The 17,226-nt window shown below is 40.3% G+C and overlaps 1 protein-coding gene across 2 annotated transcripts in view; it reads right to left on the bottom strand.

Moving 5' to 3' along the window:
- coro7 (coronin 7) overlaps nt 1-17,226 on the bottom strand; it is a 359,304-nt gene that overhangs the window by 279,600 nt on the left and 62,478 nt on the right. For both annotated transcript variants that reach the window (XM_060901419.1, XM_060901417.1), the window contains exon 7: nt 7,414-7,464. In XM_060901419.1, the coding sequence (XP_060757402.1) occupies nt 7,414-7,464 (51 nt within the window). The remainder of the gene's footprint in view (nt 1-7,413; nt 7,465-17,226) is intronic.

The following is a 17,226-nucleotide window of genomic DNA, read 5'->3' as shown; positions in this document are numbered from 1 at the left end:
CAGCTTTCACACACAGGCGCGCGCATGCACACACGCACACACACACACGGTGTTGCATATATATATATATATATATATATATATATATATATATATATATATATATACACACACACAATATATATATATATTTGTGTGTGTATATATATATATATATATATATATATATATATACACACACAATATATATATATATATATATATATATATATATATATATATATATTGTGTATATATATATATATTGTGTATATATATATATATATATATATATATATATATATATATATATATATTGTTAAACAAAGGAAGATTGTTGTGAGATGGAGGACAAGTCTTCTTCGGACTTAACTTCACATTCGATTTCGCAGGCTGCAAATTTCAGTTTGCGCGCATAGTGGTGTGGTGGTGAAGTACAGCCGTACATGTTGCGGTTTAATAACACGTTCAATACAAAGTTATGGCTGCATGGTGATCGGAAATGAAACGAGTTTTATTTATATTTATATGGTGATATAGGCTATTCAAGCTTATTATGGTGATATATGACGTATTTGAGAGACTTCCACAGAAAATTAAGTTTGCTTCTTTCATGGGAGCCTGAGGGAATGGGAGCTCAGCTCCCATTGGCTCCCACGTAATTCGAACTATGTATATGCTTTTACCATCAAATACTTTTATTCCATATTTTGGTGCTTTTTTTGGGGGGGGGGGGGTGTCGTCTTCTTCTTTTGGGCTTTTTGGTGATTGGCAAACAAATTTAAAGGTGCATTACCGCCACCGGCTGGGCTGGAGTGTGGAACAGGAGATAGCTATTTCTTTTAGCTATTTCTGTTTCTTTTAAATACTTGATAATTTTGGGGGGTTTTGTTTTCAAGTAGAGTTTTTATTTTGTCCTCGGTTGGTTCACGGAGCAACACGATCCGCCATTTTGTTTTTCTCTCCTCACAGTGTATGAGCTCATAGCCTAGTAGTAGAGTAACCAATCAGAGCGTGTGATTGCTCATATCCAGTGAATGTGGATAGAATAATATACAGTATACATTATAAATAAGAGCAAAGAGTAAGAGATAATGGTTTAAAATGCCCTATGTGTCCTATATAGTGGATTCGTGGCTTGGAATTTGGCCACTAAAGGGCAAGAAGCTGTGCTCTGTCAAAATTTAATAATTCTCAATCATTTACAGGACTTAAAAATTATTGAGAAGTGAGAATACAGTAACATGCCTACTCCAGTTTGTAGGTGAAGAAGTTTTGGCAGGAGGGGAATCCTCTACATGCAGACCCAAAAGAAACAGGCCGCATCGTTTTGGATTCGTCTGTGTGGTATGTACTCCAAAACTTAAAACCCTCAAGGGTGGAGCTATTACAACCCTTGTGACTAGTGCTATGATTGGCTGTGAACGGCTCACTTAAGAGCACTCAAGCAAATGTGGTGTTAATGAGAGAGGTAACAGAGGCAAGGCCCTTAGAAATGGAAGCTGAACAGAGATGAGAGGGATCTGAGATGCTGAGTCAGAACTTTTTTCCCTGCCAAAGCTTATTTTGTACAGAAGCATGAAGTACACTCACTCACTCACTCTCTCTGGAATGCAAAGCGCCTCCACAACACATGCAGTCAGGCCAGAGTTTAGTGTGCTAACTTCTCCAAACTCAGCAGCTCCACATGGTATCAAACAAAACAGCCAACACTCTGTAGCCATCTAACTTCAAAAAGGTCAAAAAATTCTCAAAGCATCGTCACTACGCTGTCCATCATTCAGCACACTACCATGCAAAAACATGCCATAGAGCTGGGTAGGGTTATGAAAAAAAGGTCACAACAGACCACAGAAAAAGACTGTTCCATTTCTGGTGATTAGTGGCTACTGCCGCTAATTCAAAACAGCACACACTGCAGTCAAGTAAACCTTCTGTAATATGAATGTGTGGTAATTAAAACCCTAGAGCCAGCAAAAAAAACAAAACACATAAAAAAAACCCCTCAGGTCTGTTTAAAACAGCAGAAAAGAATTCAGTCAGCATCAAATGCACACCTAAAATACACATGCACTTTTAGTGTGTGTGTGTGTTTGAATAGTTTTTGACTGACTCTAGAAAACTGCCCACACACATCCAGGTATTTAGTCAAAGAGATGAAGGCTAATGTTTAATCCTCTGTCGCCAGTGCTGTTTTTGCTAAGGCTTTCTTTACCAACTGAAAACTCAAACAAGATTGTGTGGATGTTTGATCTGTATATCACCCCGATCCTAATCCATTTACCCATTCCTGTTACATTTACCAGGATTGATTTACTCAGGCAGACACGACCTTTATTCATTCACCAGCAAAATAAGCAGCTTGATGGGTTCATGGTCATGATGCTGGATTACTAGAACATGAGAAATTCTAATGGGAAGCTCAAAGATACTACCAACCCAAAATGCATTTCTGAATGGGCTGCAGGAGAGGACGTGCAGTCTGGTTTTAAAAAGATTACATATCCAGGCTATTTATTTTATTCATAGTTGCCCAGTGACCGATAGATATGTTCAGTAAGCTAGCAGTAAATAAAAAAAAATAAAAATAAATCCCAGCTTGCTGATCATATTGCTGACTTTTTGTTGAGGGTGGAAACACAATGAGGGACACTTTCGTTGAAAAGGATAAATGCCAATGGCTGAGTCATCCTCTACACCATAATTCATTTACTCATTCGTGTCTGTATTAAATGTACTTAACTACCTAACTAGCTCACCATACTTCATCATCTGTTAGCTACCATTTTTAACATTGAAAATTAAAGTCTGGGTAACTAAACATGGACCATGAGCTGGTCTAGTGGTTAGTGTGTCTGTTTCTCGACTGGGAGATCACAGCTTCTACTCATGGTCAGGTCATACCAAAGACCATCATAAAAATGGTACCTACTGCCATCTGGCAAGACATCTTGCAATGCAGATGTGAGTCGGGAGTCAAACTCTCACGGTTACCAAAGGACCAGTCCCCCACCGTAACCCCAGCTATGTAATGGGGCTTTTCCACTACCAACGCGGCTGAGTTGGGCTGAGCCGTGCGGTGCTGAGTTGGGCTGAGTCGAGCTGAGTGGGGCTGTTGGGGTTGCATTTTGACTGCAACCGCGCTGAACCGTGCTGGCTGGAAGTGGGTGGACACATTGGGTGGAGTTAGCGAAAGTGGGTGGACGTCACGTGATGTCGTTAGGCGGCGCAAACAGTGACATCAGTGACCTTTTAAGCGGTAGTCTCACAAACCAGATAGTAAACAATAAACATGGAGGACATGGAGTCTTGGGTTGGTCTTCCATCTTCTAGTTTTCTGATCTTCTTCTTTGTCATAATTCTTCTTCTTCCGGGTTTACGGTGTTTACAGATCCCAGCGTGCTCGCGGGGCGTGTGTGGGCATGTGAGGACACTCCTCCTCACCAATCAGTGCACAGGGGAGTGTCTCCTCACGCCCCTAGCCCCACTCAGCTCGGTTGGGCTCACTTCAGCCCCACTCCAAAACCGTGCAAGTTTTGACTGCTGAGTAAGGCTGAAGTAAGCTCAGTCGTGCTGCTCTGAGGTAGTCGAAACGCGAGCCGTGTTGGGCTGAAGTGAGCTGAAGTGAGCTGAAAAAGGGTAGTGGAAAAGGCCCATAATAGGTGACAGGCCAAGGGCTACAGAAACAGACCGGTGCCACCCAACGCGCCTCAAAAGATTGGTTAGTACTGGGACGGCAGATTGACGGGAAGGACTTTGACTTGAAGTAAACATGGGACTTGACACCATCCATCCATTATCTGTAGCAAGCTGGAGCCTATCCCAGCTGACTATGAGCAAGAGGTGGGGTACACCCTGGACAAGTCACCAGGTCATCACAGGGCTAACACATAGAGACCAACCATTCACACTCACATTCACACCTACGGTCAATTTAGAGCCACCAATTAGCCTAACCTGCATGTCTTTGGACTGTGAGGGAAACCAGAGCACCCAGAGGAAACCCACACAGATACACGGAAGAACATGCAAACTCCACACAGAAAGGCCCTCGTTGGCCGCTGGGCTCGAACCCGAGACCTTGTTGCTGTGAGGCGACAGTGCTAACCACTACACCACACTTAACTCAAATTCAGTGATTTATCACTATGTGTTCTTTGGATGGTGGGCTCTGTGTGCTTGCTGATGGTTTCTTCTTTTGTCCTTCAACACTCTGGTAGCATTGTTCTCCGCAGTCAGAACTGATCATGCAGACCATGTATGGCGTGGCAAATTTGGCCATCAATAGCTCTACACCACAGCTAGCTTCAGGAAGACTTAACAATTCTCTCACTCAGTCCCAAATGGACCTTAAAGTGAGAATTTGGGGGAAAAGCTCAAAACCTTTAAATAGGATGATGTTTTCATCATGGGGCTTTTGCAACAATATGAAAAACTCACAAAATCACATTGCTAATATTTACTCAATTGCTTGTGTCAATGAGTTGTGAAGATCAATAAGGATTTTGTCATTATTCCTTCAGAGATGGACAACATTTAAAACCATTTCATTTTAATAGACTGTGTAGAATCTGTGCATTCTCTACATGCTCCCTGCTCTTCACAAACTAATCGACTATTTTTGGCCTAATGCTTGTAGGTTGAAGACCACAATGAAGTCTGTATTGATGGGCCTCTGCCAAATAGTCATAGAGTGCCCTCTGGAACCCTAAAATGAGTAATGGTACATTATACGGCGCTGCAGGCCTCACAGGAATATGCAAGTGAGGACCAAAAAACAAGAAGCTTGCCATTGGCACTGCTAGTCAAAAGTTTGAAACATCCTATATTAAACTTGTAGACATGGGTTCACACAATCTAGAACTGGAAAATCTAAGTACTTGGACAGCAATGCAATTTTTGTAAGTTTGCCTTCTATATACAACCACAATAGATCTGAAAGCAATCAAGCAATCATTTGAAATGGATTTGAAGCAATCAAGATGTGATTGGAGTGTAGGCTTTCAGCCTGAAACCAAAGGTTTTAACAAAAAATAATTTTTTGCATTAACCGTTTAGGAATGACAGCCATTTTTACACAGTCATTCCATTTCCACAGGTTCAAAAGTAATTGGACAACTGACGACTAAGCAGGATTTCAGGCGTGTTTCAATTTCTAGGTGTGGCCCGTTTCCTCATTTCCATGATGAATTAAAGAGAAAAAAGGTCTGGATTTGATTTTAAGTGTTAAATTTGGATTTGGTAGCTGTTCATGGGAACTCTCAATATGTGACCCATAGCAGGTATCAATGCAAGTGTTGTGGTGTACACAGGCAAAATTACAAAACACTGCCCAAAACACTTATGGACTTGACTGTACATGTAAAACCCCAAAAATTATACTTATGGAAAATGGTATGGAAAATGCAAATACAAGAAAGCAGTGCTTTCTAAATTTATTTTGGCTTGTATTTCAATGCAGACAGTATGAACCCAAGATATTTCATGTTTTGTCTGGTCAACTTCATTTCATTTGTTAGTATACATCCATTCCTGCATTTCAGGCCTGCAACACATTCCAATAAAAGTTAGGCAATTTAGGGTTAGTAATAAGGTAAAACAATTAAATAATCATGTGATTTGAAACAGGTGATGTCAACAGGTGACTGTAATCATGATTTGGTACAAAATCAGTATCCAGGAAAAGTCTCATCTTTGAAGAGTAAAGATAGGCCAGGGATCTCCAATTTGTCAACAAAAGTGTGAGAAAATTATTGAAATATTTAAAAACAATGTGCCTCAAAGAAAGATAGGAAGGGGTTTGGATATTTCACCCTCTATGCTGCACAATATCACTAAACAAACAAGGAATCTGGAGGAATTTTGGTGCATAAAGAGCAAGGGCGCAAGCCTAAGCTGAACACTGGTGATTTCTGATCTCTCAGACTGCACTGCATCAAGAACCATCATTCATCTATAGCTGATAATCACGTGGGCCTGGGATTACTTTGGCAAACCTTTGTCAAGCACTACAATACGGCATTATATTAACAAATACCAGGTAAAATTTTAACAAATTTACAAATTATTTTTTGTTATGTTAATGAATGCTGGGTAAAAGGCCTAGTCTTTGAGGAGCAAAGATGGGCCGAGGATCTCCAGTTTGTCAACAAATACATAAGAAAATTATTGCAGAGTTTAAAACAATGTTTCTCCAAGAATGACAGTATGGGGTTTGGAAATTTCCTTCTCTACAGTGCATAATATCATTAAACGATTCAATCTGGAGGAATTTTGGTGCATAAAGGGCAAGGGTGCAAGCCTAAGCTGAACACCTGTGATCTCCAATCCCTTAGATGGCACTGCATCAAGAACAGTCATTCATCAGTCACTGATTTGGGCTCAGGATTACAAATGCCAGTTAAAACTTTACTGTGCAAAAAGGAAGCCTTATGTTAACTCTAGTCCAGAGCACATGGTGACAACAGTACTTCTGTACAAAGACAAAAAGGACCATCCAGACTGTTACCAGCAACAAGTACAAAAGCCAGGGTCTGTCATGGTATGGGGTTGTGTCAGTGCCCTTGGCAAAGGTAACTTACGCATCTGTGATGGAGCATTAATGCAGAAAAGTACATCACTCAGCAAGCCCCGCCCAATATCAACAGGGCAAATAACATGAGAGAGGGTTAACACTAGCTAGTTCATCACTCAGCAAGCCCCGCTATCAACAGAACAATGAACATAGCGTGTCAATTCCTTCTCTGGATGTACCGTAGTCTTGCCAAATGACGATTGAAGTTCGAGGTTGTCCCTGTCGTCTCCTTGACGTATGGAACACATAGAAGTGCATTTTTTCCCACTGCATGAGAAGTCTGTATAAGCAAAGTGGACAATCCTAGTGGCGTTCTCTCCAGGCATTTTAGCACCGTTAACGTTCGTTTGTTCCTGAACATGACATATGAACAGGTGAATGTGCATTCTCTTGCACAAAATTAGTATAAAAATTAATGTAGATATAAATATCTTATATCTACCAAATTATTATGGCATGTTACAAAAAATAAAGAAAAAAAAATCAGAGTCCTCATCTCCAATTTACAAGTCCAATTGCAGTTAATGCACAAGTCCGAGTTCCAAGTCATCAGTGCTCAAGTCCAAGTCAAGTCACGAGTCCTTAAAATTAGGGCACGAGTCGGACTCGAGTACTACAAGCCTCTCACACACACACACACACACACACACACACACACACACACACACACAAGCACCTCCAAGATATACCAAAAACCTTTTCCACACATCACAGTGTGACCACTGAGAGAACACGCATCAATAAAAATCAGTGCACTAACCGCAGACTACATTGTTTAGACAGTTAAGATTTGAAAACTAACTAACTGGTGACTAATAGTGAAGTGATACTCAAGTGAAAACAGTTGGGAAGCATGGTACCTGGACTGCAGTCAGCTGTGCTCTCACATCAAAGATGCGCAGGTTTTTGTCCTGGGAAAGAAGAAAAAAATAAGAGATCACAGATAAAGTCCTGGCAAACACACTCAGGTATATAATGTACTGTACACACCACAGAATGCTGGTGAGCATCATAAATTAATGCATAACATAAATGCACAAATATGAAGACTAATGAATGCGGAGGACTGCACCACATGAAATGAACCTGTACTCATACACACAGTGTACACACTGTACACGCTTGTGCACAGACACTTAATGAAAACATCTAATAAATGTAAAAAATTCCACACTAGATAATAATCTGTCTGATTCTTTCCTCTGGACACTGACAGAGAAAGTCACGATTTTAGTTTGGTCTTGTTCAATATTTACAACTCAACATCCTGTAAAGTCAAGGCCATGCAGACTGTCCCGTGTGAAAACACAAAACACCTGTCAGGTCTCATGTGCATCTGAAAATACATGCCGTTTTATTCTCAGTAATTCCTGTAATATGGAGATATTAATGTCTGAAGGATGATCCACAACATAAATCAGTGCAATCAATGTGATTTTTATATGTGGGGTCACAAAAATATTCATTTTGTAGTGTGGCCCAGGCATTCATAGCCAAAGTTCTTTAAAGGGCATATCACGGGTATATTGAGGAGCAAGATCAATGTAATTCTCCTATTTTATATTAAACTTTGGTCAAATATCTGTCACATTTTGCATTTTGTGCAATTTTTTTTACCTTGTGCAATACCACAAAAATTCAGTTGAAATCAAGCCATTTGAGGCGAATTGGTCCGCTTCTGAAAAAACTTGGCATTTGGATTTCCCGGCAAACATTGATTTTCGTGACGTTGCGTGCGGGAATCCTATGTCAGCGCTGGTTTGTTTATGAGAAAACAACCTGGTGGTTTTCTGCAAATGTCTTCAACGTTATCACGTAATTATTAAAATGGTTAACAGATGTATCGTAGGAGGGTGTAGCAACACCAATCTTGATGGGATTAGTACTGATTGTTTTCCAAAAGACCGGACAATGAGAGAGAAATGGGAGCGCTTGGTCTACACAGGCTATGCACTGAAACCGTGCAAATTCGCGCAGCCTGCTGGTTCTTCCGCAGGTGACGTCACGAATCTGGCTCCAGACTCCCTTGGGATTTTTCCAGACGCGTTTTGGTATTTTATTTGTTTCTGCTGTAGACAGATGGCCTTGTGCAAAATTACCCTTCTGGATGAGTGTGTAAAGGGACATACTTTCACATTTAAAAAAAACAAAATTGGTCCAGAATATGCACTTTAAAGCTGCTTTTTAGTGCTCTGAGTATAATTCATGTCTGTAAACCAATCTGTGACCATCAACTGACCTCTCACATGCAGCACTAATAAGGAGAGCCAATCAGAAAAGACGTATCAGATGATTGAGGAGAAACGAGCGATAATAGAAACAGGATGTGGCCAGTGCAGCCCCATCTACCAGTCATCAAAACACAGCCCTAATCAAAGCCAGAGCCTCACACACACACACAATCATTTTTAACTAACTAACATTTGGGATTCTGAATCAAAGTTAACTCTCTCAAAGGCCTTGAGATTCCCATTCCTATTATACATTACTATAAAACTCTAGGCATATCAGGTGAAAATTCAAATTCAATCCAAATTGCTTGAAATGGCTCTCATTAATTCAGAATTTTACACTGAACAACATACTTTTTACAAAATCAAAATATGTTTATCCGTTCTTGAGATATTACAAATCAAAGATTGAAAAAACGGCTAAATTTTTAGAAAACTGATATAATATTATGTATTAGGATCACATGGTCCAAAATGGACCTCATTAACCAATGAGATCAAATGTTTTTTCTTAATAATTTTTCAAGATATTGACATGGAAATTGGTAGGCACATAGATGGTTGTACACTGAATACAAAGTTTGAAAAAAATCAGTGAAAACAAATTATGCAAATTTGCATTTAATTAGTATTAATTATGCTAATTAGGTAAAACGTTAAATTGATACACTCTATTTCTAATACCCTCTTTGTGCTCTGTAGGCCTTTGTATTTCTCAAAAGTAGGGCCTACTAGTGTCTATATTAAAGAATATAAATGATAATATACACATCTTTCAAGGCTAACATCAAAAAAACTGTGTGAGCCACATCGAATAAACAATTCACATTAATTGAACTGAAATTGACACTTGCGTTCCTGACTTCTGTTCTTTTTTTATATTATTCTGACCACTAAGCTCTCAATATTTTTCATCAAAACAACTACAGTTATATTCTAAAATAGTTATTTATTTACAGAAATCAGTTTTATTTGAAAAAATAAGTAAGTAAAGCTATGAAAGCTCACTTCAAAGTCTCCCGTGAATTATAACGTCAAAACTAGCAGACAGATATTTTTTGCTGAATACTTCATCAGAAACTGTGAGCGTGAGAGAACACCCCTATAAAAGTTATCTGACTGATATTCACGAATAATCCAGTCAGAAACCGATCAGAAGAGAGAGAGCCTGATCGCTTTCCCGTGACTCAAAAAACACTGGCAGTTTCCCGATGTCACGTGAGCAGAGATTTTACTCTGTTGTACCAAATTCAACCTGCCATTACTCCAAAAGTACTGAACAGATCTTAACAAGATAAATTTCTTTGGACAGCAGAGATAAGCTTTTTAATGATAGTATTCACAATAGAAAATATTCAAGATTTAAGCAATGACAGATTTGGAAACTTAAATGAGCGTCTGAATGAACAATTTTCACAGCACGGCCAGCGAGCGTCTGATATGTCTAACAATATTGCAATGCTGACAAACAAGGAAATGAAAATTAATTATTTTAGTTTTTTTGTTTTAGAAAAATAGATTTTGTATGTATTCTGCTTGCATAAAAATAACTTCTCATGTATATAAATATAAATACACACCCATACACACAGTGCCAGTCAAAAGTTTGGACACCCCTAATTCATTGTTTTTTCTTTATTTTTATTAATTAAAAGACACTTCATGTCTTAAAGTAATGATGGATGTTGTTTCTCTTTACTTAGTTGAGCGGTTCTTGACATAGAGAATATTACATAGTCGCATGAAGATATGAAGTTTATCACTGTGTAATGTTCATTATATTATTATATGGACACATCCACAAAAAACAAAAATGCACAAGTTAATCAGAAGAATTTTCAATTTGAACCGGTTCACCATTTTCACAACACATGTCCAGTCAGCGGGAAAACACTGGGAGTGACATCATCAGAATGAAATATCAGGAATTATTATGCATACAGGACACTTTCAATGAAATAAAAACATGTATTCTATTCCCTTCTAGTGGGTTTCATTCATTTGGTTTGATAGCATGCAATATTGTTAGCATATCACTTATCCTACATGTATTACGCCACTCTACCCAATGGAGAACGAGCATTAAATATGGTTTACGATATTGCATGGTTGTCAAGACAACATGACGTCACACGTCGGAGCTGATGCGAATATCCAGTGAAAAACTTTTCTGCTGCGCATGCGCAGAAACATTTCTTTGTTTGCTGGTGTTCTGATAAACTGTCCTACACGTCAATGCATCCTACAAACCCCCACTGCGCATGCGCAGAGCACAAAACGTCATTTCTTGGCATTTGAACAGATTTTTGTCCTATATCAGCTGTGCTATAAACGGTGCAGAATAAACGGTGCAGATTAATGGCGTGCATTCAATCTCATCTCATCTCATCTCATTATCTCTAGCCACTTTATCCTTCTACAGGGTCGCAGGCAAGCTGGAGCCTATCCCAGCTGACTACGGGCGAAAGGCGGGGTACACCCTGGACAAGTCGCCAGGTCATCACAGGGCTGACACATAGACACAGACAACCATTCACACTCACAATCACACCTACAGTCAATTTAGAGTCACCAGTTAACCTAACCTGCATGTCTTTGGACTGTGGGGGAAACCGGAGCACCCGGAGGAAACCCACGCGGACACGGGGAGAACATGCAAACTCCACACAGAAAGGCCCTCGCCGGCCCCGGGGCTCGAACCCAGGACCTTCTTGCTGTGAGGCGACAGCGCTAACCACTACACCACCGTGCCGCCTGCATTCAATCTTTACTACTTAATCTAACATAATGCTGATTTCTAACCATTGCGCGAGTCTTGCAATACATCTGAAATATCTCCCCTTCACGATCTTCCACCAAAACGCTTCAACTTCTGACCTATCTGATCAAACGTAAAGTAAAGATAACTTGAAAGAGAACAAGTTATATTACTTCATTTATTTGAGGCAACGAGTTTCCACCTTTTTTTCAAGTAAGCTTAACTTATTCTTTTTTACAGTGAGTGTAGTATATTCTGGTGGGGTCATTTGAATTGTCAAAACTTCCTACATTCATATGTTAATGTAAAGGCATATTCTGATGGTCATTGAGTTGTCAGAAAGTCCTGCATTCATTAAAGTAAAAGAATATTCTGACGAGGTCGTTTGAACTGTCAGAACGTCCTACACTTCTATTTTAATGTAGAAGCAGAACACCCTACATTCATATATTGTAAAAACATATTCCGATGGTCATTTGAATAGTCAGAACGTCCTACTTACTGTAGAAGCATATTCTGACGTGGTCATACAAGTTGTCAGAATGTCCTGTGGCGTCATTTGAATTGTAAGAACGTCCTACACTCATATTTTAATGTAGAAGCATATTCTGAAGGGGTCTTTTGAATTATCAGAACATCCTACATTCATTTATTAATGTAGAAGCATATTCTGATGGGGTCATATGAGTTGTGAGAACGTCCTGCGGCGTCATTTAAATTGTAATAACGTCCTACACTCATTTTAATAGAGCAAATGGTACTTGTGAATAGTGACAAAAAAAAACCCTATTAATTCTACATATTCTGATAGGGTCAATTGAAGAGTCAGAGTGTCCTAGATTCATATGAATGTAAAAGCATATTCTGACGGAGTCGTTTGAATTGTCAGAACGTCCTACATTCATATGAATTCTGACAGGGTTGGTGGACGTTGTATCAATGTAGAAGCATGTTCTTTGCAGAGGGAAAAACCACGAACTATGACAAAGTTAAAGTTGAATCACACTGTAGGATTTCCTGCAATGTAGGACTGCTCGACAGACATGTCTGACATCCCCTCCTACCGTAGGACGCTTCGCGGATGTAGGACCGTTTATCAGAACACCGGGAAAGAGAAAGACTACGCTAATCCAGTGTTCGGATTAGCTATGGTATAATTAAGCATTAAATAAATAAACTGAAAACTGAAACTAAAAGATATGTTGAACACCCAAAAGGCTACCAAAACTTCACTAGATATTCTTCATGCATATTTATAAGAGGAAAAAAAACACACCAACGGACATCAAAAAACTGAAGAAGGAAAAAAAAAGCGTGTATGTATAATAATAATAATAATAATAATAATGGCTTTTTTTCATGGTATATCAGATATATTCCATTCAGCTAGCATGATGTTGAACTCATCTTCAACTCGTGCCAGCCAAGAACGGGAACCTTAGAATCAAGAACAAACTCATATTAAAGTGGCCGCTGAGTGTATAGAGGAATTAATGAATAAAAATATTAAAGTGGTATCATCAGTAACAAGAGTTTGAGTTGTAGAGAGCCATGTGTGAAAATAGGCAAATAGATACTGGTATTTACAGTATTTATTTCTATTATCTGTCATATCCAACATATCCTGAAATAGAACTAGAATAAAACACACTACAAACCCCAACACTCTTTCCCTCCCCAATGCCTTCTCATACAGGTCACTGCAGTATGTTTGCATAGTGAGTAAGCCTGTGCCTCTGAGAGTTACTGTAAACACACACACACACACACACACACACACACGCGCGCGCGCGTCTGCCCAGTTGACTTTATCTCTCCTATGACACAAACTCTCAGACCAACATAGATAAGCAAAAACTCCAAACTCATTTATCAGCCACTGAAACGATCCTTCTGGAACAATTACACTTTTCAAATCCAGCATGAAAAGACCAGCAGAGAGCAGAATAGAAAAGAGATTGACATCATGGATATGACTCAGCTAGAGGAAAACCAAGTAAAATTATTCAAAGGAGCACAGCATAAATACAGGCAAGACAAAAGTCTGTTTAAAGGAATAAGGACACGCTTCTATTCTCAACCTCACCACCGCTTTTTACGATCGAGTAAACATGATGGGAGTCATGTTTTGCTAGGCTGTTATGGCTGAGAGCAAATGGAGTTTGACTTGATGTCTATATAGAAGCGTGGCAAAAGAGATGGTCTTTCAGGAAACTGGACAGCCCACCCACAAGCGGTGTTGCCTCAGGGAGGAAAGAGCGCTCACTCTCTGGAGATCCAGTATAAGCCTGGCCCCTCAGCACGGACTGTAGAGTCTAATAAACAAGTTATAAGTGCAGCTCTACAGGCCTACAAAGAAGGTTTCATTACAATCAGCACACATTTAATCAGTATAACAGCTAAACCTGTTAATCTCTTTCACTCTAAACAGCCCAAAGAGGAAAAGATGTTCAAAATTCTCAGATATTGAGGTTAAGTGGTGAAAAGTGCAGAGATGCATGTACTGTACTGTCAAAAAGAGCACAGTTCACACACAGACACAAGATGGTAGTTGACTTCAGAGGTCAAGGAGTGACCACTTTCTGCTGTACATCGACAGCTCACTCGTGGAGAATGTCAAGAGCACCAAATTCCTTGGTGTTCATCTGGCAGAGAACCTCACCTGGTCCCTCAACACCAGCTCCATAGCCAAGAAAGCCCAGCAGCGTCTCTGCTTCCTATAGACTGAGGAAAACCCATCTCCTATCATCCATCCTCACTATATTCTACAGCGGGACTACTGAGAGCATTCTAAGCAGCTGCATGAATTTGGTGCTCTTTACGTTCTCCTTGAGTGAGCCGTCAATTCTAAGCAGCTGCATCAGGTCCTGGGCAAGACTTTAAACTGCATCCGGTGGTGAGGCCCTGGTCTGGGAGTTCCAGGGATTTGGGGAGAATGTCACTACCCCCTAGTTACCACTATTCTGGGGCACCTTTGGGCAAGGTGCATTACTCATAAGCCTCCTATGTCAGGGTTACAATACTGCTGCCACTGTGGTACAGATTCTCATCAGGATCAAGTGGATAGGGGTGGGCCCCTCAGCAACGCTCACTGCTACCGTTGTGGTTAGGCCCTTAGGCCAAATGGATAGGGGAAAGGCCCCCGATCAACACCTAGTCCTGGGTGTGACAGAGATTTTAACTGACGGTGTGCCATGGCTGCAGCCTCTCCTTTCCCAGCATCTCGGCCATGTCTTGCCCTGGATCCAGAAAGTCAAAAGGCCAAGTTTGTTTCTGGGTTGTGCATCCGGTGCCATTTACATGCACATGCTGTTAAATGGACTACACTTCAGGGATTACAGACCATGCTACCGCATACAGGGTTTTAACTGATCCGCTGACACCGGCACCAGTAAGAAGTGAGCGAAGTCCAGACACTACCGCATACAGGGTAGTCGACACGTCATCTCACCTGGCGACAGCGAGAAGTACGCAAAGACCAGGTTACCGAACAGCTCAGATTGGCCAAATTACTCTCAAGTTTGCATCTTAGAACGTAAGGACTTTGATGGACAGTGACAAGGATCATCCTGAGCGTCGCATTGCTTTTGTTGCCAATGAACTGAAGTGACTGAACACTGATTTGGCTGCCCTCAGTGAGACAAGGTTCCCTGACAAAGGTCAACTGCACGAAGATAATGCTGGATATGCCTTCTTTTGGAAGGGGCTCTCTAAATCAGACTGCCACATACATGGGGTTGGTTTCACTATATGTACAAAACTGACTGGAAACTTAAAGGAGCTGCCTACAGGCATTAGCGAACAACTTATGGTCACGCGACTTGAACTGGCACGCAATCAGTATATGACAGGTCATTAGCGCCGATGCTCCAACACTTGATGCAGATGATGACGTCAAGGAAGCCTTCTATACCACACTGGATCAACTCCTCACAGATACAGCAGCTGCTGACAGCTTGGGACTACTTGGTGACTTTAACGCCCGTGTTGGATGGGATAAACACTTGTGGCCTCCCATAGGATCAAATGGAATGGGTAAGATGAACTCGAACAGACTCCTGCTACTTACTATATGCACAGAGCATAGTTTAGTCATCACCAACACTTTATTTTGCATGAAAGTTCAGCACAAGGGTACATGGCGACATCTGCATTCCACATGCCATCAGACTTCTCAACTCTGAGGGACTGGACTAATATACACAGACTGTTGATCACACCACTCCCACTGCAGTTTTTGCACAGCAAACAATAATGAACTATTACTTTTTACAATGTTTACAATGCTTCTCACATACACAATGTTTACATTATTTATTTTGTTTATATACATTGGTGCTTGAAAGTTTGTGAACCCTTTAGAATTTTCTATATTTCTGCATAAATATGACCTAAAACAACATCAGATTTTCACACAAGTCCTAAAAGTAGATAAAGAGAACCCAGTTAAACAAATGAGACAAAAATATTATACTTGGTCATTTATTTATTGAGGAAAATTATCCAATATTACATATCTGTGAGAGGAAAAAGTATGTGAACCTCTAGGATTAGCAGTTAATTTGAAGGTTAAATTAGAGTCAGGTGTTTTCAATCAATGGGATGACAATCAGGTGTGAGTGGGCACCCTGTTTTATTTAAAGAACAGGGATCTATCAGAGTTTGATCTTCACAACACGTTTGTAGAAGTGCATCATGGCATGAACAAAGGAGATTTCTGAGGACCTCAGAAAAAGCATTGTTGATGCTCATCAGGCTGGAAAAGGCTACAAAACCATCTCTAAAGAGTTTGGACTCCACCAATCTGCAGTCAGACAGATTGTGTACAAATGGAGGAAATTCAAGACCATTGTTACCCTCCTCAGGAGTGGTCAACCAACAAAGATCACTCCAAGAGCAAGGTGTGTAATAGTGGGCGAGGTCACAAAGGACCCCAGGGTAACTTCTAACCAACTGAAGGCCTCTCTCACATTGGCTAATGTTAATGTTCATGAGTCCACCATCAGGAGAACACCGAAAAACAATGGTGTGCATGGCAGGGTTGCAAGGAGAAAGCCACTGCTCTCCAAAAAGAAAGCCACTGCTCTCCAAAAAGAACATTGCTGCTTGTCTGCAGTTTGTTAAAGATCACGTGGACAAGCTAGAAGGCTATTGGAAAAATGTTTTATGGATGGATGAGACCAAAATAGACCTTTTTGGTTTAAATGAGAAGCGTTATGTTTGGAGAAAGGAAAACACTGCATTCCAGCATAAGAACCTTATCCCATCTATGAAACATGGTGGTGGTAGTATCATGGTTTGGGCCTGTTTTGCTGCACCTGGGCCAGGACAGCTTGCCGTCATTGATGGAACAATGAATTCTGAATTATACCAGCGAATTCTAAAGGAAAATGTCAGGACATCTGTCCATGAATTGAATCTCAAGAGAAGGTGGATCATGCAGCACGACAATGACCCTAAGCACACAAGTTGTTCTACCAAAGAATGGTTAAAGAAGAATAAAGTTAATGTTTTGGAATGGCCAAGTCAAAGTCCTGACCTTAATTCAATCGAAATGTTGTGGAAGGACCTGAAGCGAGCAGTTCATGTGAGGAAACCCACCAATATCCCAGAGCTGAAGATGTTCTGTATGGAGGAATGGGCTAAAATTCCTCCAAGCCAGTGTGCAAGACTGATCAACAGTT

This window comes from Neoarius graeffei, chromosome 20, assembly GCF_027579695.1.
Source record: "Neoarius graeffei isolate fNeoGra1 chromosome 20, fNeoGra1.pri, whole genome shotgun sequence".
Taxonomy (NCBI): Eukaryota; Metazoa; Chordata; class Actinopteri; order Siluriformes; family Ariidae; genus Neoarius; species Neoarius graeffei.
Note: the sequence above shows the minus strand (reverse complement) of the source record. Positions and strands in the feature narration are given on the sequence as shown.